Below are 25491 nucleotides of genomic sequence, written 5' to 3'. Positions count from 1 at the left end.
GTTTTTATGTTCCGCATTTACGGCGAAACGCGGCAATAGATTTCCATGAAATTTAACAGGTATGTTGAAAACTTGTAGTACCCTTTATTATTAAAAATAAATTTTCAAATAGATTTTTAACTTGAAAATGACCCAAGTTATGGTCGAAACTAGTCGTTGTAATATTTTAAATAATAAAGGGTACTACAAGTTTTCATATTCTCTTTATTAATTTGTAAAAGAGTAGCCCATTCAAGTGAAGTATTTTTAAACTTGAACAGAAATGCAAAACCGTCGACTTGAATCTTAGACCTCACTTTGCTCGGTCAATGACTTAAAAATGCATCTAAATAGCAGAACATGTTGTTTTCCAATGAAAATAGTTGAAAAGATAATGTGATTTTTATTTAATACAAGTACAATCTGTATAGATATGTAGCCCATTTTATGTGGTACAGTTCATGCATCTACTATTTAATTTTATACAAGTGAATAATCTTGTCTTTGATAAACTCTGTACTTCATCCAATACTGAGCGGCTTCGTCATAATATCTAATCTACCAAAAACGCAATAGAATCCAAGTTTCTCTAGAATCGTCTTTATTTTTTCTCATTTTTTTTGTTTTTAATGCATTTATTAATTCATTTATTAGGTTATCATAAACAATACAATGATCGGAGAAGAAAGAACAGGCTGTTGCCCAAAACGTCTTCAATTTCCTAATTCAGTTTCAAATTACAGCATTCATGCGATTTAACAAGAATATTAATATCCCTTCTTTGAACTGCGCGATATGATGTGCAGGCTTGTGTGAAGTTTTTTGTACTCTTCATTTTGGAAACACGTAAGTAAGGATGAACTATGGACGAAATCCATGTTCATATTCCAGTAACACAAAAATATAGCCTGATTGAATAGGTAGCATAAATATGATTAATTTTGTGATTCCCATTTTGACTAAGTAGTCTAATTTCTAGATTTTTCAGTAGATAGTTTCTACTATTCTCAGTAGATTTTCAGTTCTGCTGATGAAACAGTCAGTGCCATTTCGATTTTATATAAAGATTCTACTCAAATGAAGGAATCGTGTTGTATTGAAAAATAGTAACAGAACTAAAAATCCACCTGAGAACCAAAAACATTAAAATTTGTCAGACTAGAAACGTACTTTCGAAATATTCCAAATACACATTTTATGCATTCATTTCTCATCTAAGGTCAATCAATACTAAGCTCAAACGAATACTTCGAATTCTGCAAATACAAATATGCAAAACTCATCTACCTCAAGTAAATGTCAACTTTTCCAATGAATAAAAATCAATTCCCTATTTTTGGTAGACCCTTTTTTGAACCAGCAATCTATGAGGTACGGTAAAACAGAACAGCTTTCTGCTCAAGGAGAAGATAGTATTTCATTTTCTAGTAGGGCATTTGGCATTTTCAATTCTTCCAACAAAGAGAAGTTAGCCTGGGCTGATGACTTAAGAAAAACTCTGAGAACCCAAAGTCCAACTCACTTCACACACACACATCTTCTCTCTCTCACACACGTAAGCTACTTCCTCACACAGTCTCACTTTCTCACACACATACTAAGGGTTAAACACACACTCTCTCTCTCACACACACACACCCCTAAACTTTCTATTTAATACTATAACGGTATATACATGGCATTGTATCCAACCACCACTTCCACAACTATCAGGTTGAAGTAGGGAGGGGGTGGATATTTCTTTTCGAATAAGGCAACCACTTCTGCTCAGCATTCGTCTCTGGCTGGTCTTTCGTTCGAGTTCAAGACATTCCTTCAAGAAGTGGTTTGTTAGCGTTTGCTGTTTTTCCTGTTGCAGTGTTTGTTCCTGTTAGCGTGTGTTTCGACGTCTGATCAGGTGAGTGAGAATTAAAATTGTTTTCCTATCATAAATTAATTTAATTCCATTTAAAAAGTTTAATGAACAATTCACAAATTTGACTTTGATGTCCTCAGATCCTGCATTGTTTCGAGATCTTGACTGAAAATTTGAATGAGAATTTTCAATCTACACAGCATAACTCAAAAATAAAAACGATAAGAGAAAAATTGATATTGCTCATAGGTAGTCAGATTGCAAATAAAAGAATATCTCACAATAATAGGCTTCAGAGTCTGAAATTTTATTTTTTGACCGAGATTTCTGGAGTGATAGAAGTTTTTCCCCGTTTATAAATAGTGCCCTATTTTTACAAATAATTTGGAATAAAATTACAGAGTAACTCCATTTTTACTTTTGAATTTATTAGTAAGACGTTCCATGTAATATCTCTTTTGATAGAATTTTAAACAATTGTTCATCATAATAGTTGAAATATTATAGCAGTTTGATATGAGAATAACCACAACACGGTTTACATACAAAAATATATTGTGAATTTGAAAATAGGGTTGAGTTACAAAATATTGAGTGCAATGTCCAATCTGAGGACAACAAATATTGAAAAATCTTGTCTGCAAATTTTTTTTCAGTTACTTTCAATTTATTGTTTTTTAAGTCTCTCGTTTCGTGCCATGAATATGATGTTGAAAATTTCGTTATTTTACATGGTGTACAATATCCATCCATACTTTGGGGAAAATTGCAATTAAAGTTCCGTTTATTGACATATGGTGTTCGATATCCATCAATTTTGATAAGATGTATACGGTATAATTCAAGTTACTTGTAAATTAGAAAACATTTTTGAGGAAATTACAGTAATATTGATCAATTGAATAATATTCTCTCGAGATAATAGTGTAAGAACTTATTACAAGAATATTTCATGCTTGTGAAAGAATGACTCTAAGGTAAATGAGCCGCCTCTTGTAATTAAGCATCTTAAATTATTATGAATTTACAATCATTTATTGAGTATATTATGGTATTATTATATCTGTATTACGCCACTTAATGAATGCTTGAATTATTTTACACTACCTGCCATCCACATTTGAACTTGTGAACATTTATGGTGTTTGATTCTTTATTGAAATGACTGGTAGGGCCCCATTTCACAACGTAAAAAGTTTTGTTACTGACCATGGTTACTGAAAAGTAGGCTACCTGTAAGGGGCGATTCATACAGAAGGGACGGTGGGACGAGGACATTCAGCTGATGAGCTGATCATATGAAATGTATAGACTTATAAAATGAATAGTAAACACGTCCCTTCTTATTACATTGAACTTTTTTATAGTTCAATCAGAGCTTTTTCTGGGAGTAGGCTATAGATATCTTTGTTTGTGTGATGGATGGATTATAAACTATTTTGATTGAATTTGGATTATGAATATTTTGGAAAATTAATCTTATACTTTAATTCCCTTAGCAAAGCACGGGTGCCCCCGCTAGTCACATATTAATAATTAATCAGCTGACAAGTGGATTATTCTTTGCATGCAATTCATAACGCTCAACAGAGCATAGTATTTTCCAGTGGTTTATAAATTGCATGCAACTAATAACTCAGTGATTTTTCCCTGCCTTTCCCTGCTTTCAACTACACCTTTTCCAATTTTATTTGAGAAAGTATCAAGTTAATTTGAGAAAGTATCAATTGTATTTGAGAAAGTATCAATTGTACTTGAGAATAGTCACTTGTAATTGAGAGAATGTCAGATGTAAATGAGAATAGTCAATTGTATTTGGGAAGTCATCACATGTAATTGAGAGTAGTGAATTGTATTTTAGAAATCGTCAAATGCAAATGAGAAGATATCAATTGAAATGAGAAAATTTTCCAATTGACATGTCAGTAGATATAAAACAAGAGTTTAAGGAAGCTTTTTTGCTCGAAATCCCCTCCCCCCTCTCACCCCTCGTCCATCCCGCCACCCCTTCCCACCGCCCACAGGGTGGGGGGTGTTGGGGTGTGTTCTAAAAAAAGATTTCCCCTACCCCCTGCCAAGTGGTTATGAGGGGGATGAAAAGAGAGAGATATATCTTTCTCTAACCCCTTCCCCTTGCCCAGTATAGATGAGGGGGATGAAAAGAGAGAGATATATCTTTCTCTCTCTCTCTCTCTCTATTCCCTTCCCCTTGCCCAGTATAGATGAGGGGGATAAAGAAAGTGAGGGAAAAAATAATTTACCTTTGAGGGGGAAAAAATTCCCTTGCTGACAGATTGAAGTGAATCCTTTTCTCCACATCTATTGCTATGCTGACAGATTGAAGTGAATCCTTCACTCTACATCTATACTGACAGATTAAAGTGAATCCCTCTCTCACAACTATACTGTCATATTAAAGTGAATCCAGAGAGAGAGAGGTCAATGACTCTCTCTACATCTATTGCTTAATAATCTATTGCTATACTGTACTAGTGAATCTCTACAATAATCTAAGTTCTATAATGGGTCATATTATGCTTGGTTTCCAACTGACAGTCAAGAGTTCAATCAAACTGTTTATGAATGTGTAAAAAATTGAGCTCTTTTGCTGTACAAACATCCCAGTCATTATTGTTTAAGTGTTTTCTCCGACAATATGTAAGTATACTTGGAATGAGCTAGCATATCTAGAAATACTTACATATTCTCAGACCTATTTCACTCAGGCAAAATAATACTCAACGTCCATAGTTACCATGAAACTGTCTTAAGAAGATACGATTTCCGCTCACATTCAATTCCCATGAACGAGAATTAAAACTTCTGATGTTATCCTCATTCAAAACCACTGAATATTCTTTCGGCAACTTAATAGTGTGTTTAAAGTTGCCTTCACTATCAACATCGATAATTTTAAGGTGAATTTCGCCATTTTCGGCAAATGTTACCTTTGTTAGCATAAACCAATCATAAGGATAAAATTCAAAACCCAAATCGAGTAGTGGATTTGCTTCTACAGAGAACTCGTTGAAACTTCTCCAATCGAAATAGTTAGACAACATGTTGTCAGTTCATCCATTTAGACTAAAGTGACGCGTGCACCTGCTCGTGTGCATGCTACACTCCCTTGTCCAGACAAATGACACATGCGCTCTGCTCCCTGTGAGGTCCCCTTCTACAGATAAGTCCGATAACTCCTGCATCGAAAAACCGTTACATTCAATCATAGACACATGAAAAAATGTCTAGACTGATTTATCGTGTTGAAGCAACATGTGTTTAACCGTTAAAGTTCATTATACTTCAAATTTCTCTCTCACATAATATGTCAAGTGTTATCCTTTCACAAGATTTCAGAGACCAAACCCTTTATACTTGCCGCCATCATCTTGAAGCAGCATGTGTTTATCCGTTTAAATTCACTATGCTTCAAATTTCACTCTCTCTCATAATAAGTGTCATCCTTTTACAAGATTTTATGTTTTTGGGATCAAACCGTTACATTCAATCATAGACACATGAGAAAATGTCTAGACTGATTTATCGTGTTGAAGCAGCATGTGTTCAACCATTTAAATTCACTGTGCTTCAAATTTCGCTCTCTCATAATATGTCAAGTGTTATCCTTTCACAAGATTTTATGTTTTCGGGGTCAAACCGTTACATTCAATCATAGACGCATGAAAAATGTCTAGACTGATTTATCATGTTGAAGCGACATGTGTTTAACCATTAAAGTTCATTATACTTCAAATTTCACTCTCTCATAATATGTCAAGTGTTATCCTTTCACATAATTTCAGAGACCAAACCCTTTATACTCACCGCCTTCATCTTGAAGCAGCATGTGTTTAACTGTTTAAATTCACTATGCTTCAAATTTCACTCTCTCTCATAATATGTCAAGTGTCATCCTTTTACAAGATTTTATGTTTTTGGACTCAATACGACCCCTTTGTACTGTGCTAAACCCATTTTTTCTGTAATAATTTCGGCTACCTGATTTTCTGTAAGGTTATGTTGTTTGGCCTCCATCCAGTTCATATTAAAACTCACGCATGCGTATCCGCTCATGATATTGTAGGCCACTCTGTGGATGAATAAATTAAGATAATCTTTGAATGGAGCCGAACATTGCAGTCTCATAACAGGGCCCTCTTCCGAATTTTTAATTGCCTCAGCTATTTCATCACGAACGCTTTTCACAGCAACTTCCATCTTGTTTTTCTTAATGAAATCTCCTATATCATTTTTAGTTGCATACTTTTCTGCAATTTGATTAATCATAATAGCAATAGCATCTTTTGTAATGAATTGTTCAATACCGTCCATAATATTAGCTTTTATTGCACTCGCCATTTCAGATAATCGTTTTTCAAACTCTTCCTTTGTTAATGAAGAACTAGTCAATTTCTACAAAGTAGATTCTAAATATTGCTTATCAATTGGCGATGGGTGTGTTTCATTTACTTTAGTAAAAATTTCTGTACTAAGCTGTTTCAATTTAGTATTGAGATAGTTTCTGTCCAGCACCTCCAAATTCTTAATTTTATCCGATATGACTTTTAATTTCTCATCTAAATAAGCTTTATCAACTTTATCGTTGTTAATACTGTTCAACTGGGATGAAAAGCTGTCTGTTAAAGTTTTCACTTCTCCTAGAGCAGATTCTAAAGTTAGAGTTCTCTCTGCAATAACTTTATCGATATTGGCGCTAAAATTTTGTAATGAACTTAGAATATGTTCTCTTTCAATTATGCTCACTCCAATATTCTTTGTATTTTCCGAAACGAGTTTGGTTATTTGCGAATCTAAATAAAATTTCACAGCTTCGCTGATTCCTTGTTGATTTATCGATTCGATTATTTTCTGTGTTATCGAGTCAATATCACACACAAGATTAGCAGCAGCACCACCACTACCACCGCCAGCACTAGGTGTATCAATCCGACCGAATCGATGCAGAGTCATCGTAACACTAAACAATTAGTTTTGCTTCTTTTAGCTCTTCAATTATAGAGGCAATATCAACATCATGTCCAGTGTTTCCAGAAGCTTTTGAGGAATAGAGTAAATTTAATCTTTCCACTAATTCATCAAAATTATCAAAGTATTGATAAATTCTATCATGAGAATTATTTTTTGCAAATTTCAATAAACCCCATCCCTTCTTTTTACTAATTTTTTTACTGGGAAATAACTTCTGAATCATTTGCGATTTAATTCCCTGATTCTGTTTAACATAGCCTCTTCGATCTAAATGTATGCCTGTAAGTGTTAAGATTTTTTTATACTTATCCAGATCTCTCTGATTATAAAGATTCGAATTCGGTCTTGAACTGAATAATAACTCAAGTAGACCATGTGTTAAACGAAATCTTTCATTATAAATATCTATATAACCGTTATCGAATATTACTTGCTGATTTCCAATATAATACACATCATCTTTAGAATTGTATGAAATTCCATAACTAATTGAATTATTCAATTTTTCCGCATGAAACGTTTTTTAGATATTGTGACAGCACATCATCGTTTTTACTAGAACCAAGTAAACTGTTTTGAAATTTAGTTGAGCTTAAAAGATTGCCTGTTGAACTCCCATAGCTTTTATCATAACTCGACTGATCATCATCAATCTCCATGCTCTCTTCTTCCTCTTTTACCTCTTCCTTTTTTGGTTTTACACCATGATTAGAGTGAAAACTAGATTTGTTTTTTCCCAGTTCAATTATGGGCTCTATCAACGGTGAGAGCGTTTTCCTATTGTATTCCTCCGATCGTTTTTCAAAATTGACTAAGCTTTTATGCTTGTCGCTGATTACTATTCTCAATTTCTTAATCTTTTCGATTAAACCAATGTTCTTTCTATTCAGTTTTCTGCTGCTGGCGCGTGTTTTAGACAACATGACTGCACAAAGAATTAATCTCTACTGAACGGTAAGAAACGTATCGAGTGAATCTCGGTACTTGCCGCTATTAATTCCACACTCAGTCATAATAGTTACAAAATTATGAGGTTTACAATCCCAAACTTTATGACAAAGTTTAGCGAAATCTTTATAAGAAATATCTACTCCAACATGATCTCTGTGAATTAATTTCAGACTCAATAAATCTATCTTGAAGATTATAATCATATTTGCATTGTCCCCAGTGAAATGTTTCTGTGTAGCTCCATAACTCTGAATTAAATATGCAGTGTCAATATTATGATGTCGTCCCATAGTAAAATATTCTCTTATTTGAGGTACATGATTAAGTTGTAAGTTGTCAAATATAGCTAAAGAATATTCTGATATTTTGTTCGGGTGAGGAATAGATTCAGAATTGTTGTTTATATGAAATTCAATATCTTTCATTTTTGAAAAGACTTTTCTCAAAAACAAGTACTTATCTTGATACTCGCTCTTCGTATGCAAGTAAATAGTTTTAAATCTCAACCCATTCTTTGAAAAAATCAAATTAAATTGCTAATTGGTCTTGCCACAGCCTGAAGAGCCTATTATAAGGATCCTTGCATTATGAGGTAACAACTTACCATTTTTACACCATGTTGGCATTTCTTCTTGTCTTATAACTTTGTCAAAATTAACGATCGGGATATTACTCATGTTAGACACGTGTACAGCATGTGATCTGATAAGGAACTAATCATTTTTTGTAAGTTATCAGGGAGGAGGAGGAGGAGGAGGGTGTGCGCTAGACACCACATGGCTGTGTGTATAGCTTATCACATCGGGATGCAAGCGACAGGCGCTCGCTCTCCCCTTTCAATGCACTGATAGAAGTTTCTCACTTCAACATATCATTCCCTCTCTTTCCCGCACCCTCTTTACTAGAATGCATCTGTTGCTTGCCCTTATCTAAGCCTTAGCGAATTACGAAAATGAAACTTCGGATTAAAATGGAACTGAGAAGCGTTTTTTGATAAAGACGTATTATATTTAGACCAAATCTCTGTCATATTTACACTGAATGGAATGTATTACAATGTGATATAGATTATTTTTCATCTAATAGTTGACTTCTACTAATATAACTAGGCGTTGAAAATCCAATCCACTTAACAAGCAATCCTTTTTTGTCACGCTTTAATATTTTTTCAATCAGATATACTTGTCTCTCCGACTCGTTTAATTCTGTTTTTTTAATTTCTTCTCCGTAAGACCTACCACTAATTACTTCTCTGTTTAGATCTCGCAAGCTATACGTTACAGGTTGAGAAAGAAATATAGAATGAATTACAAAATACTCTGCGCTCCAATTTATGTTATAAGATTCATCGAAAAGAACCCTTTTCTTTGAGATTCGTACATCTTCTAGCTCAAATTTTGGTTTTGAATTTTTCAATTTATATCGTCTATTGAATGCAGAATTCAAAGACATTAAAACACGATTACGATCTTTTTTCCTCATATCTTTAGGTTTCATTCTAATTGAAGTGTGCATTGTTGCATTATAATCGCGAACCAAACTGTCTAGCTGTGATATCCAGTTTTTGGTTCCGCGTTCAGTTAAATAGCTATAAATTTTTGCTCTAATTGTTCTATCAAACCTTTCAACTATGGAGGCTTTCTTATCGCTAAAAACATGTTTAATACTGTATCTATCTAATAACGCTTTAACTTTTGAATTAAAGAATTCTGTTCCCTGATCTGATTGAAACAACTTAACTCCCTTATTTTTAGAAATAATTGGCTCGAGTGCATCAAATACAGATTGACTTGACTTGTCTTTTAATGGTACATAATATGCAAATTTTGAAAAACAATTAATAACAGCTGAGATATACCTATAACCTTTATCAAAACGTGATAAACTGCTCATCTCAATGAGATCGGCTTGAAGCAAGTCTTTTTCACTTTTCAACTCATATTTGCAAGTGGGATAGTTAACGCGTGGTACACTATGAAGTTCTAATGCCATCCTAGATCTAATAATATTCATATTTACAACACAAAATCAAAATTAGTGGTGATGGATGCTCCTCGTAGGACATACTGAGCAATCAGTTCAGAGTGTTGTTGGCACTCTATAATGTCCAAAAGGTAAAGTGTCTACACCGTTCTCAGCAATATATCTCTTATTGTCATAAGGACTCAAAAAGATTTTTGCACATTCAATCTGATACATGGTGTGATTATAGGACCTCATCATATTAAATTTTTCAATCCGAGGACAAAAATCCTCCCCTCCGAGGACAAAAACTGTCCTCCGATGACAAAAACTGTCCTCCAATGATAAAAATTGTCCTCTGATGACAAAAATTGTCCTCCGTTCTCCTCCTCTGTCCACCTCCTCCACTCGTTTAGCAGGAAAGAAAAAATGAGAGAGGAATCGGGAGAAGGGGAGAGGGGTCAATGTCAACGCTAAATGTTACAATAATTTTCTTTATTTTTAAATTAATTTACATACAACAAAGCATATGCATGGCCCAATCATATACAGAAAGTAACTCTTTCCTTATTCCTACTGGGTGTATATTTGGAAACATCTAGCTTGATTCTAATTTTATAATTCAAATCCATGTTTGGCTTTTCAAATTCTTCCTCTAACCAATAGTTTGAGACATACAATGCTTCCAGATTTTCAAACTGTAGAATATACCGAGTATTGTTTCTATTGTACACTTCTTTTATTGCAATGATGACTAACTCTGTACCTTCTGGTAACTCTTCTAATCTTTTGCACTGTCCTACTTTTACTTTCCCTTTAATTTCCAGCATTGTGATGTTATTATACTGCTCCACTTCTTTCTGTGTGAAGGGGGTGTCTTCCAAGTTTTTCCAAACATCTGGCAGAAACTTAACTGATTCTATTCTAGGAAATGTATGACCATTATAGCTTGTCATACCATTGACTGTAATTACACAAATTTTCTCTTCCCTTGGTAGACGAATTATTTCTTTTTTGTCAGTGTAAGGGATTACAAAATAACCCTCTTTTTTGAGAGTTTCGATAGCTTTGTATGCTTTAATAAAAATATTCTTATGGTACCCCTTTACAAAGTAAACGTTTTTCAAACCATCTTCCTCCCCTAGTACACCTACATATGGGAATTTCCCAGTATTATTCACAGTAAATGCAGTCACATTGTACACTCCACTTAGATCAAAATTTTGCCAACGTGAATGGAAATATGGCTCAAGTTCCTCTCTCAAATTTTCTATTCCTTCCTCAAATTGTTCTAGCTGCTTATGCTGATCCCTAAATGACTGTGTGGCTTCAAAAAACTCAATTTTCCTCCGTTTTAGATCAATTTCATCCAGTTCTAGCTTACGCTTCTTGGGTGATAGCAGCGTGATAGGAGAGAAGGGCTGTATCTCTTTAACAGGGTATGGAGGAAGCTTACAGGTTATGTTTGCTCGTTTTCTTAAGACTTGTGGTATCAAGTTACATGTCGCTACAAGCCCCAACTCATCTAGGTCAACAACTTTGGATATGGTAGAGAAAACTGTGGTTGACTTGGAGAAATATGCCTCACCACTCTTAATATAGCACTTTTGTGAGAAACTGACATTATTTTTGTTTGATGGATCCTCAAAAATTTCCGCATAATTGATAGGTAGTAAATTGAAACTGAATGCAGGGATAACATAAGAAATTATTTTATTTCTATGTTGTGTGTTAGTGGGAAGCTTTACTTGTACTCCAGTCAATTTGCTGGTATTGCTATTACTCCAGTAAACATACTGTAGAAGATCATTATAGACCAGACAACAACTATTTTTCAAATTATCTGTCAGTTTCCTCCACATTTTGGCCAAGGACACAGAATAAATTGGAGCATTTTGGAAATAATTTCTACTATCATTCAAAAGTGACAAGCTATCTCGAATAGGGTCAAAGGTTTTGCTATTGTCTCTATTTGTTAAACTATAGTTATAGATTGTAGCTTCCAAACATGTAATACCATGCATTTTAGCTGCAGGAGAGGTGAAAGTTTCCCGTAATCTTGAATCTGGACAGTCAATAAAGTCTACAATATGGTTGCCTAACTGCTTATTTACACCAGAGCTTGTTATTTGACATACAAACTTATTATAAATTTTCACCCTCGCATTACTATTGACCCAACTCAAGCAATCAATCCCAAAAGTTTTATTGTTATCTGATATCACATTATAGTCTTCTTTATATTCTCCTTGAAAGCAGAAACGATGATTTGTAGTTAGAAAGTCACACATCCCATTCTTGTTGAATATTCCAGCAAAGTCCTGTGTTATGCCCGAGTCTAGTAGATAGAAATGCTCCTTTCTCAGCTGCTCCAATAATCTCGGTAGCTTTTCCATCAATGTAACAATTGAGACATCTGCAAGCTCCACTTTGCAAGGTATCTCTACTGGTTCCTGGTATTTTTGTTTCACCTCGTTGTAATTATCTTTGCCAAGCACTTGTAGAATCTTTTGACACATATCACTTCCACTGTCCAATAGGTAAGCCAGCTTTGCTTTGACTCCATGTTTAGCTGACAGCATATTAGAGAATTTGCCTCTCAAATATAAGTTGAATGCATCACATATATCCTTTTTTAGAACGAAGCGTCTCTTATCCATTGCCTCACAATCATCCAAAGCACAGATTTTCACAAGCATAATATTGTCACAAAAAGGTTCTGTAATAGGCACAAGATTTGAGTCATCCTGCACAAACAGTTCTTCCCCAGCAGTGTAATCAATATTTCCAATGTCTGTCACAAGGTTGTCATCACACAAGTTTTCTGATAGAAGCCACAAACCGAACCACTCATTGCTAGACTTGATTTTATTACCACAGAGCATAGGTACATAACACCTTAGAAGTATCCATGTTTATTGCACCATTGACACTATCAAACTAAACGAATGCAGATCAATGCAGTGGTATTTATAGTAAGAAAGTTGAGAAATGAGCTCATACAGACTTATCGAGAGAAGATTTGGATGTTGTCAAAGACTGCTGATGCGAGATGAGGTGGTGGACTATGCCTCATTGAAACAGTCTTTGTTGAAAGCATAGCAAGGTGATTTCTTACCTATACGAAAAACGAAAGAATAACGATCAGGTTGACATAGAATTAGAGTTTCATGTATGTTTTTGAATCAGTTGTGAATCAGCATTGGTAGAAGAAGGCTGTGTGTGGAAATGATATCTCAAGATCACATAATGTTGCATGAAAGATTAAGATTATTATCTTTTGATAAAAGATGGACAAAATCTTCTCCGCATTTGTCCACGGAAAACATGGCGAAAGAGGGATTTATATTCTCATCTGTGCCAGACATTGTGCGATGTGTATTCTGTTCAATTTGTTTGGGAAAATGGGAAGAAAGTGACATACCAGCAATAGAACATGCAAGGTACAGCCCGAACTGTAGAAGGAAATATAATATAACAATTGAAGAGGAGAATTTCGATAATAATATTCTATGTCAATATGAAGAGAGATATTTAACTTTTAATCATGTAGAAGATTCATCCGTTCAAGGAGAGTATTTTGAAAAGCATCATCTACATTGTGACTATCGTTAATCATTATCCGATAAAGCAGAGTATTTTGCGAGAAATGGTTATTTCTTACATAAAAATCCATTCTATCTGCAATGTGTCTATTGCAAATATATTATCGAGAATATATTTGAAAAAGTAATGCATTTACCGTTTTGTTTATATGAAGAGTGTGAGAAAGAAGAGCGGGGGGAGGATTATCCGGATATACCGTAAAGATGAGCTAAAATCGCATGCATGCAGTATGTTGTAGAAGGTTTTTTATCCTCCGAGCACAAAAATTGTCCTCCGAGGACAAATATTGTCCTCCAATGACAAAAATCCTCCCCTCCAAGGACAAAAACTGTCCTCAGAGGACAAATATTGTCCTCCGAGAACAATTTTCCTCTCCTCCACAGAGGATAAAATCATGTGTTGGGTGATGCTGTGTGAATCTCCTTGACTGTAGATGTACAGGTGGCTATGCTTCCTTTTCAATTGTGAGCTAGCCTCTCAGCTGTAGATACCGGCTATGCTTCCTTTCAGATTGCTCGTTAACCTCTCAGGTGTGTTGCCTCGACGAGAGCTCAACTGGTTATGAGATCGGAAGCCATGTTGAGAGAATGCTGTGAAAACAATAGAATATTTAATAACTGATAATATAAGAAATCAATCAAGAGGCGAGAATGCTATTCAAAAAATGTTTGGGTGAGCCCTATGTTGAGAGGTGAGAGAATGCTGTGAAAACAATGAAATATTTCATAACTGATAATATTAGAAATCAATAAGCATCATGAGAGGCTATTCAAAATATGTTTGAGTGAGTTGACATGGAGGAGATTTTCCTCAGCTTCTAGCAGGTGTGGGCAGACACCATCCCATGCAGAGTTCTAGACGAGATTTTTTTTTTCGTCTTCTAACACATGTACAAGGATGCTATTCGAAAATATAGTATGATTGAGTGACAGTTTTTTGTGATAGGAGAGAGAATACTTACAAATTTGAATGTTGCCAATAACAATGTGGGAGCACGTGTTGTAGAGGAGAAATTTGAATTTTTTTCGCCTTGTAGCATGCTTCGCTCTCACTCGCACGAGCCTGGAACAGAGAGAGAAACGTATGGTATATAAACAGAAGTGATGAGAGGAAAATTGTCATTTACATCTGAGTCTACTTTGAGTGCACTTCACGATGAGTTCTCCATCAACATCTTCTCCATCATACGTGCTGCCAGATAGCCCACCAGCACACCAGCGCGTGCTCAACTACTAGCAGCGGAAAGCTGCCATCGCTGCTGCTGCTGCTGAGTCGTCCGCTGCTGCTGCACCTGCTCCACTCAACATGGAACTACCATCACCGGGCGGCGAGATCGTGCTGGGGGACAGTCCTATTCAACGCTTGGCTCCAGCTGCTACCTGGGCACAGCGGCGAGCGGTGCTAACTACTCTACCGAACAACAGGCAGAAGCAGGGGAAGCGGAAGTTGATGTTTGAGGAGGAGGCTGAAGTTAGCGGGGATGAGGACGAGTCAATCTTCTCACAAACAAAGGTTAGTTTCAACAAATATTATTAACTTGTGTGTGCACAGATTTTTTTCCATGATTGATTGTTGAAAAAATCTGTGCACATACAAGCCTTTGATTATTATGATTTAATACCAATATCATTCGAAATGATTAGAAATTGATGGCAAGGAAATATTATTTGAACTGATTAGAATGATCATGCAACAATTATTTGTTACCAATATTATTTGAACTGATTAGAATGATCATGCAACAATTATTTGTTAGCAATATTATTTGAAGTGATTAGAAATTGATGCCAAGGGAATATTATTTGAAGTGATTAGAAATTGAATTATGAGATATTATTGATTGAAGTAATTGATCATGCAACAATTATTTGTCACCAATATTATTTGAAATGATTAGAAATTGATGCCAAGGAATATTATTTGAAGTGATTAGAAATTGAATTATGAGATATTATTGATTGAAGTAATTGATCATGCAACAATTATTTGTCACCAATATTATTTGAAATGATTAGAAATTGATGCCAAGGGAATATTATTTGAAGTGATTGGAAATTGAATTATGAGATGTTATTGATTAAAGTAATCGATCATGCAACAATTATTTGTTACCAATATTATTTGAAATGATTAGAAATTAATGGCAAGGAAATATTATTTGAACTGATTAGAAATTGAATTAAGAGTTATTATTGTTTAAAGTAATCGATCATGCATAAATTATTTGATAGCAAGGAAATATTATTTCAATAACTGATATTACTCACTTTATGCAGAGAATGCCAATTCGATGATGTCAAGTTGAGATTATGACAATAATCTGAAGTAGAGATCAATAATCTATTGATCAAGTTCTCTAGTATGATGATAATCTGAAACAAATAAGACACTAATCAAATATTTTTCAACAGAAACATGCTGGAATGGACGAGAACTCATCCATGGTCCCACTGATGAAGGAACTGCGGCGAGGGGAGGAGGATGAGATGGAGTTCGTGAGAATCGTTAATGCACCAATGGCTAAACCATGGACTCCTCTCCGCGAGCTGGCGGAAGATGTGCCGCACAGCATCATCTCGGCTTGAGAGGAGACAAACCACCATGGCAGGCGCATAATATTAAAAATAAACATTTCATCCACAAAGAAAATCTCTGAGGTATATCTACCTCAGAGACTTTCTTCCATAATTTCTCCTGCTCAAGTTGTAAAATTTAATAGTAATTGTAAGAATTTAGGAATAGTGGTGAAGCATGTCACCGCTACATGGACTGACGTTAAGATTGTTAAAATTTAACAATCTTATTCTCATACCATGTTGTGGTGACAAGCTTTACAAGTAGTAGTAGTATATTATAATGTAGTGATTAATAATAATAATAAATTGTGTACATATTTGATAAAAAATTGTTTTCAATTCTTACCTGTTGTTGTTGTTGTTGATAAGTTCACAATGAATAGTAGAAACACACAGAAGAAATGGTTCACCTGCTTACACTCTGTTGTGAATGATATTTAAATAAGGTGAGCGCCCCTTTTATAGTTTGTTGCAATCATGCTCACTAGTCTTTACTGCTACACAGACACACACGCACACACACACACACACACACACACACACACACACACACACACACACACACACACACACACACACACACACACACACACACACACACACACACACACACACACACACACACACACACACACACAGCCGTACAGCATAGTGCTCGCTTCAGTGACTCGCTCACTCCCTCCCACATCTGTTTTGGCACGTGTTCCTGCAGATGTGGGTGGGCGCACGATGGTGGCGTCATTTCCCCCCTTTTCAAATTGCCTTCACCTTTTCAGATTATTTGTTATTTGAAATAATATTCTTATCAATCAAGCAATGTATCATAGCAATCTGATACATGGTGTGAATTCATTTCCAACTCGATTGAAAATTAAACCAATTCAATTTTCTTTTGATTAAGTTGGTGTAATGATTAATTAATTAATTAACCTCAGTTAATGTTCAACCATTCAGTTGAAAGGTAAGAAAATGGTATGTAGGAGAAAGCAGAGTTCGAGGAAATGAGGTAAAGGAATCTTGAGTTCAGCGGCAAAACTTTTTAAGGGTGTGTCAGGTTTGGCAGGTAATGTCACATCAACTATTTTAAATAAGGTAATTGATAACCTGCAGGATGAAATTCATATTCCCGGATACCAGTGGTGTGGCCCAGGCACAAAGGTTAATGAAAGGTTTAAGAGAGGTGATCAAGGTATAAATTCATTAGATAGAGCCTGTAAGGTACATGATATAGTGTATACGCAAAATAGTGATAATAAAACTCGAGCGGTAGCTGACAGAGCTCTAGCAAGCGCTGCGTGGGACATTTTCAAAAATCCACAAACACCTCCTGCCAAGAAAGCACTTAGCTATCTTGTTACAAACGTCATGAAAGCTAAAGCAGCATTTGGTGGGTCTTTGAGAAAGAAGAAGAAGAAGGGGAAGAATGAGAGGAGAAGTTATAGTAATGATATTAGACGCAAAGCTATAGCTCAGTTGAAAAAGCATATTGCAGGAAAAGGGTATTTTTTGAAGCCTTTTCCCAGTATTAGTGGGGGGAGAGTTTTAATTCCACCCCCTCCACCACCCCCATCATCATATGGAGTGAGTTTATTCCCTCAAAAACAAGTTGAGAAACGTAGAACAACAAAGAAGAGTAGGAAGAAGAAGAAGAAGAAGAAGACATGAGTATTGAAGGAGAATTGAGTAATTATGATTCGATTGATTGATCAAAATTATTACAGATTCGGCTAAGAGGTATATATATGCTAGATACATTACCCAAAAAACGAGAATGCCATTGTGAATTTAGCGAGGGAAAGCAAGGATGGTACACATTGGGTTGCATATAAAAAAGTTGGTTCCAATGTTTGGTATTTTGATCCAATTGGAAATTTACAACCACCATACGAATTGGACAAATATTGGAAAAAAGAAATTGGAGTAAATATATTTTATAATGTAGAGCACATGCAACCATTAAATAGCGATTTTTGTGGTCATCTTACATTATTGTTTCTTGCGAATCAGTTGTGATTAAGTGTTTGTGCTGAACACACATTACAAGATGGTTGTTATCATATTAAGATCTAACACAAGTAACCTCTATGAAAATTTACAAGAAATTATAGAATTGGATAAAAATTGTGAATGGGAAATTGGATTGATTAATTTTTGTAGTTACAATAGTATTGCAAACATTAACAAAGGAACAAATTCCAGCTTCAAATATGGTGATAGATTAATTGAGCTGGATATGGGTGCATATGAAGTTGAGGATATTATAAAATCTTTAAAGAATAAATTGAATATTGATGAGAAGAATAAACTTATTATACACCCAAACGTAGATACTATGAAGATTGAAATTCATTCTGATAAAGCCATTGATTTAACACATACTGATTCGATTGGTAAGATACTTGGTTTTGATAATGTTGTTTTGGAACCAAATAAATGACATTATTCTCAGCATTTGGTTAACATAACAAGCATTGGTAGTATTGTACTCGAGTGTAATTTAGCATGTGGTAGTTACTCTGACGGAAAACAAAAGAATATAATCTATAAATTTTTTCCAAAGGTTCCTAGCGGCTATTTAATAAACAAAGTACCATCACCAATTATTTATGTACCTTTGAATACACATCAAATTCAAACTATTAATGTAAACAGACCAGAATGAATCGTTTATTGATTTCCGTGGAGATACAATTACAATTAGGTTGCACATACGTGAAAAACAAAAGTAAATGTAATGGGTTATCTTGTTTTCAATCCACGTTCAAATAAGACGTGTACACGCAATGTCATTAGAGAGACAAACGTGAGAGCATCAACACCTAAAAACAAACGTGCTTTGTCGGCTAAGAGTGCGAGAATATTAGAAAAGTTAGGTTTTATAGTTGATTGGCAGAATGTTAGGAGGAGCGGCGGCAATTAGTGAAATTCTGGACGTGGAGACAGACCTTCAGTTTTATAATGATATAACCAAATTCCAATTTCACACTCATACAGTTTATTCGGGACAGGAAATAAGAAACTCTGACGAGGCACGTATTGGCATAAATTCTTTAGATGTCTATTCTTTACCTTGCAAATCATTCATATTTATTGAGGGAACAGTTAACTGTACAAAACCGGGAACAGACCCAGCCGATGCACCAGTTGCGGCAGACTATAAATTAAGCAGTAACATAATCGGCAACCTTTTTGATGAGATATGATATGAATTAGCAGGTCAGCAAATTTCTAAATCAAGATTGATTGGATTAACATCTACAATTAAAGCTATACTAGTGAAGAATACGCTCGATAAAAACACATATCACCTGGCTGGTTTTGACAGAGCAGGATATGAGCTAACAGATAATAAATTCACTTTCTGTGTACCGCTGAAATTAATCCTCCCGTTTTTTTAAGATTTTCAAAGAATAATTTTGAATTTGAAACAGGAACTTGTCTTATTGAGGTCACCGACAGACCTAAATTGTGTTGAGTCCGCAAGTGGAACAAGCATTAGTGTGAAAATTACAAAACTGCAATGGAGAATGCCCTACATAACTTTAGAAGATCATGTAAGACTGAAATTTTTGAGACTGCTCGATGCTGACACTCCACTGAAATTAGGTTTCCGACATTGGGAAATTTGTGAATTACCAAATTTGCAAAATTCACTTAACCATTCTTGGGCAGTTCGCACCACATCGAGTTTTGATAGTCCAAAATACGTTATAATTGCATTTCAAACTGATCGTAAGAGTAAAATTAAAAAATCAATATCTTATTTCGATAGCTGCGGTATTTACAATGTTAAAGTATATTTGAACAGCGAGTATTATCCATATGAAAATCTGCTAGGTAAAAAAGAGGTATTATACCAGATGTTTTTGGATTTTGCGCCCTCGTATTATAATCATTCAATCAATAGCAAACTCGGAACAGAAATTGACTTTAAAACGTTTTGTGAATCAACACCACTGATTGTTGTAGATTGTTCACACCAAGCAAGTCATTTGAAATCATCAACAGATGTTCATATTGAAATGGAATTTAATAGTGCAGTACCTGCAAATACTTCTGCCTATTGCGTTTCAATTAGCGATCGTGTGATGAAGTACACACCTCTGACGAGCATGGTGAAAGAAGTTCAGTAATTTTATTGATAGAGCGCACCGGCTACAATATTATATAAGGTGTGCACTCTGACAAATTTGGTTCATTATCAGTTTCACCTTTGAACAGGTAACATCTAAAATGTCCTATTCTTTGTGTTCTGATATTTTGGACAAGGCACAAACTCAGTCTATTGGTATCCAGTGTGATCTTGATTCCGATAGTTTCTATTATGAACCAAGGTGCAGTACACCGATCCAGAAGCCGCTGCAGGTGGAGGAGGAGGAGGAGCAGAAACAGGAAGAGGAGGAGAAAGATGGAGGATTCGAAGAGCCCGCCGGCAAAGAGAAAGAAGTGGACAAGCAAGCAAGTACGATAATTGCTACGGTTGATCTTCACTGGTTTAAACAAGATTGTAATCAAATTATTGTGAAAGAACTTGCCATAATTGATCAGTTTAATAATTATATTGTATTCCATTTCAAATCGCCATTTGCAAAGACAGAATTGAGTGCAAAATTGTATAACAATGTAACATGATTAGAACGTCACTATCATAGAATAAAATGGGAGGATGGAGATTTAGAATACACTGACTCATTAATACGTGATTTCCTTGTAGGTTATGAGAAAATTTTCACAAAAGGAACTGAGAAAGCAAAGTTTTCAAGAAGATTACATACTAATGTTCAATATATACCAGAGGATTTTGCAAAACCCGATTTCAGCTTTTTCACTAGTTCATGGTGTTATGCTGTGTGTAACATTCATAAAAATAGACCAGATTAACGGTGTGCCTTGTTCAGTGCTCAACATTATAATTCTTTGTTGTTTAAAAATATGTATCAAACAAATAATTTCTTGTGCGAAAACAATCGAATGCAAAGTATGAAAATGGCCGCGATGTACACGAATTCGCAGAAAAGAAACTTTGCTCGTTATGGATTCTTCTACAACGGAAAAGAGATTCAGTGTGTTTATTGCATGCATGCATTGAGTCTGCATAAAGCACGTACATGTTGTCTGTCGGCAATTAATGAAGAAAGACCACTTAATTACTCTATAATAGTTCCTGCATACACTCAGTTTTGTTCATTCGCTTATCATGGATCCAAGAGAGTGAAAGACTGCTGACAACGAGTTGGAAGTGAGGTTAAAAAACTGTATTGATTGGCATGATGAGTGTGAAAGTGCAATTAGGAAATCAACTTGTGAAAATTATAGTCTGGCGAAACAATTGAAAGACATTTTTCTAAGCACGGTTAATTTAAATGACATAAGAGACTATCTATGTTATTATCGTCCTCATAATTTGTGTATAGATAAGTTAATTAAAATTGAAGATGAAATTATGAATAGTTGTGGTGAAATGTGTAAATAAACTTTTTCTGCCTTCAAATGATTTCTCATTTCAATATTCCCACTCACTTTTTAGTTTAGTACTCGCCCAGAGCTAGACGTGTCAACAGCAACGTGTGTGGTGCAATCTTTTTTATACAGGTGAGACACGACTGTCTTCAAGTTGTAGGTACAACACGTGCATATTGTTAATTTATTGAACAGACACACATGTCAAACATCTGGGAAGCCGTTAACATGCAGTGTTATGGTTTTTCAAAATTCAAAAAATTAACTCGTCTCTTGATGGGAATTTCATTTAACGAATTTGATTCAATTGCGAAGAATATTAAATTTTCAACAGGATGTCAAGATGTTGATTTACCGTTAACAAATATTATTATTATTTTTCCACAATAGAGTCCAAGTAGAATGTTCAGTCAACTTTTCATATCGATGTACACATAAATATCGATTTTCACTATTATTTATTTTCCATTTCAATTTGCATCACAGGAAGATATTAGACCACTCTATGTAACCATTTATTCATAGCAATCAATTAACCGAATAACTATTCATTCACTGCTCCTCTAGATCTAGAATGCATTGCATTTTTTTTCACAACGTCCTAACCTCCAAAGTAACCTTAAACTTTATTATTTATTAATAACTAAGTACGTACAATGTTAAACTTATCCTCTATATACATTTTTCAACTGTACCAAATATTTTCATTAAAAAAGAGACTAAGATATTTTTATTTTAAATTAAATATGTTCTTCTTCAACTTGCTTTTGTACTATTTCAATAAATTTTATAACCTAGACAGCTTCATTGATCCTTTCATAGCCCATTATTTTCCTTGACTCCTCTTTGTTAATTTGTTTACAACTTCAATTCCACTAACCAATAACACAACTAATAAACTGGATCTATGTTTGGTGGCCAAAACATTTACGTTTCATTCAGACTAATAAAACCATCAGTTAAATATAACTTCAGGTAAGAAGTTCATACTGTATAATTATTTTATAACCTTCTTTGGCATCTCGATGAATGTATTCTAATTTTACTTTTAATCATTCATTCTCATATAGTATAATTTTAACTTTGTATGAACATCACGTTTTCTATCTAATATTCTTAATTCTAAAGGTAATGCATTCAGAAGACATGGTATTCTGCATTCAGGGGCTCTTTTCCCATATGCGTTTTTAAAATCATTTCCCAATTACAACTGACAACTTCTCGATTTCAATTCATATGTTCTCAAATTGAAATGATACTTTCTCAAATAAAATTCACTTTTCTCAACTACAAGTGATGACTTCTCAAATAAAATTTTTGATAGCAATTCTTAATTTACAGTTATGTCAGCTTGAAAATGTCGAAGGAGTCATTTGGTTTGGGCTATCATAGGTTATCCAAAACAACAAAATGGAGGAGATGTCATAATTCTCAAAAACAGCCAACATCTTGGCTGTCTGATAGCAGCTCTGATGATAACTCATCTCCTCAGGGATTGGCAAAATCTCCCTCCTCTATTGTAATCCCACAAATAGACCCTGAAGAGCACCATGCAAACCTTTTGAGTGAAGTTCATCCTCTCCTACCTCATTCTTCCCCCACTTCTAGTTCATGTGAAAGTGAAGTGCCCAATTATGTTTCTGATGATACTAACAGCGGAGTTGATAGTTCACCAACAGAAGAGGTTGACCCCCCTTCAACATCTAGCAACTTTGCTAGCCATAGTATCGATTCATCGAACAGTAGTATGATTGAATTCCTCCAGAAATGGGCTGTTGACTATAATGTCACCCATTCTTCCATGGATGCTCTTTTGAAGGGCTTAAAATCTCATGCATGTTTTATGGATCTGCCGAGTTGTGGAAGGACAGTACTTAACACTCCCACCAAACTGGTGAAATATGAGCTTGACCCAGGCTATTATGTTCATCTGGGGCTTGAAGATCAATTAATAACACTGTTGACAAATCTTGCTGAAAATGTCAACAAAGTTGAATTGCTAGTGAACGTAGATGGCTTACCACCTTTTAAGAGTTTCCAGGGGGAGCTGTACCCAATTCTTGTATCAGTATTGAATATTAAAAAATTGAGAGGAAAGGTCATCACAGTGGGCATTTACTACGGTGCAGAGAAACCAAGAAGTATTCAGCTGTTTTTGATGCCCTTTGTCAATGAAATCAACAAACTGTTGAATGAAGGAGTTGACATTGAAAATGCTCATATAGAAATATCATTGGCTGGTTTCTGTTGTGATGCTCCAGCTAAAAGTTACATAATGGGTGTAATTGGACATGGTGGCTTCTACTCATGCACAAGATGCACATTAAAGGGTACAACAGTAGAGAAGAGGAGAGTCTTCTTAGAGTCAGATTGCCCTAGGACTCACGAAGACTTCAAAAACAAAACTGACAAACACTACTGCAGTAAAGACACGCCTTTATCATTAATTCCTAGCATAAACTTTGTAAATTCATTTGTGCTTGATTACATGCATTTGGTATGCTTAGGAGTTGTAAGAACACTACTTGTTACATGGACTTCAGGTACTAAATCCTTGAAGTCATCAAGGTTGTCAAGAAGCAACAGATGCACACTGTCAGGGAATCTTGACTTGCTGGCTTCTGCTTTCCGGTCAGAATTTGCCAGAAAACTTCGAAATTTGACAGTTCTTCTAAGATGGAAAGCCACTGAATTCAGGATGTTCCTCATTTATGCTGGTCCTGTTGTTTTGAAAGGAGTGTTAAATGATGAGAGGTACACAAATTTCTTGGAATTACATATTGCCATGACAATCCTACTCAGTCCAAATATATGTAAAGATGAAGAGGCTCGTTATAATTCACGTAAATTGTTAGTGCATTTTGTGAAGATGGTCGCATATTTGTATGGTGTTCAACTGATCACACACAATTTCCATGGTCTATTCCATCTGGTGGATGATGCTGACAACTTTGTGGGTATTATTGAAGGTTTCACCCTCAATGATATATCAGCGTTTCAATTCGAGAACCACCTTCAAACTCTCAAAAAATTTATCAGGGGGAAAAATAAGCCCCTGGAACAAACATCAAAAAGATTGGCAGAGAAATTCGCATTGCAATGTGAAAATGTAAGGGAAAATAATTGCATCAACAACCTTTCCATTTTTTGATGAAAAATCAGCACACAGCAGCGGTCCTTTGCTGGCTCTTTGTGGTCCTCCACAATATAAATCATTGGTATTTGAGAAATTTAAAATTTCATCAGCAGAAAAAGATTCCTGTTGTGGACTGTCGAAAGGTGACATCATCAAGGTGTTCAATTTTGCATACTCCAATGAGAGGAAAGAAATGGTTGCTATTGGGAAGAAATTTACTAACTAGTCTGATTTATATGACAACCCACTCCCGAGCTCATATTTAGGTATCTACAAAGTGAGAAATCTTTCACACTGGAAATGTTGGCCAGTTAGAAAGATCGACAAGAATATATTACCATACAAGAAAGGATTTGTGACTTTTCCTCTCCTCCATAGTCCAAATTGATTGAATTCTTATCACTTTCTTTCCTAGAGTAATATGTCTCCCATTCTTCCAAGGATGCTAAATAAATTTGAAATTATTTTATAATCACATTAATTTTATAAAACTTCAATAACACAAAAAAAAAATTCAATTCAATTCAAAAAAATTCAATTTTTCCGTCAAGTCTTGTATGCTCTTATCATCTATCACTTCAAAATTACTCTTCATTGATTCTATTATTGTTGGTTTTCGTTTTTTTATTGATAACTTGATTGATAATTCCCCAAGTTTTTATTTGTGTTATTGAAGTTTTTAGAAAACAATTTATGATAATAATTTATTTTTTCTATATGAATCTTATTTGTCAGTTCGTTTAAATTGATTCCTCAATCCCACATTTTTTCCATCTCTCTTCAACATTTACCATGTGAGATTTTTATTTTCAACCAATTGCTTGATATTGTTATTGAACCAAGGATTCTGTTCTTGTTTTTAATTTATTTTAATATTAATAGGTAGTACTTTTATCATAGATGTTGTTAAATTTTTCAAGGACCATATTATATATATATATATATATATATATATATATATATATATATCTGATGGT

At 34.8% G+C, this 25491-nt stretch overlaps 2 protein-coding genes across 2 annotated transcripts; both read left to right on the top strand.

Annotated features, from left to right (window-relative positions):
* Positions 1-1552: 1552 nt before the first annotated feature.
* LOC120351604 lies at positions 1553-24529 on the top strand. Its single transcript, XM_039429464.1, has 2 exons — positions 1553-1876; positions 22720-24529. Exon 2 carries the CDS (start codon positions 22736-22738, stop codon positions 24527-24529), a length of 1794 nt encoding a protein of 597 aa, XP_039285398.1. The 5' UTR covers positions 1553-1876; positions 22720-22735.
* On the top strand, positions 14362-16208 carry LOC120351336. The gene is made up of 2 exons (XM_039428265.1): positions 14362-14854; positions 15754-16208. The coding sequence occupies exons 1-2, from the start codon at positions 14648-14650 to the stop codon at positions 15925-15927; spliced, it is 381 nt and encodes a 126-aa protein (XP_039284199.1). The 5' UTR covers positions 14362-14647; the 3' UTR covers positions 15928-16208.
* Positions 24530-25491: the final 962 nt, after the last annotated feature.

Source organism: Nilaparvata lugens, chromosome 5 (assembly GCF_014356525.2).
Source record: "Nilaparvata lugens isolate BPH chromosome 5, ASM1435652v1, whole genome shotgun sequence".
Classification (NCBI taxonomy): Eukaryota; Metazoa; Arthropoda; class Insecta; order Hemiptera; family Delphacidae; genus Nilaparvata; species Nilaparvata lugens.
This window is presented reverse-complemented; position numbering and strand designations above follow the sequence as displayed.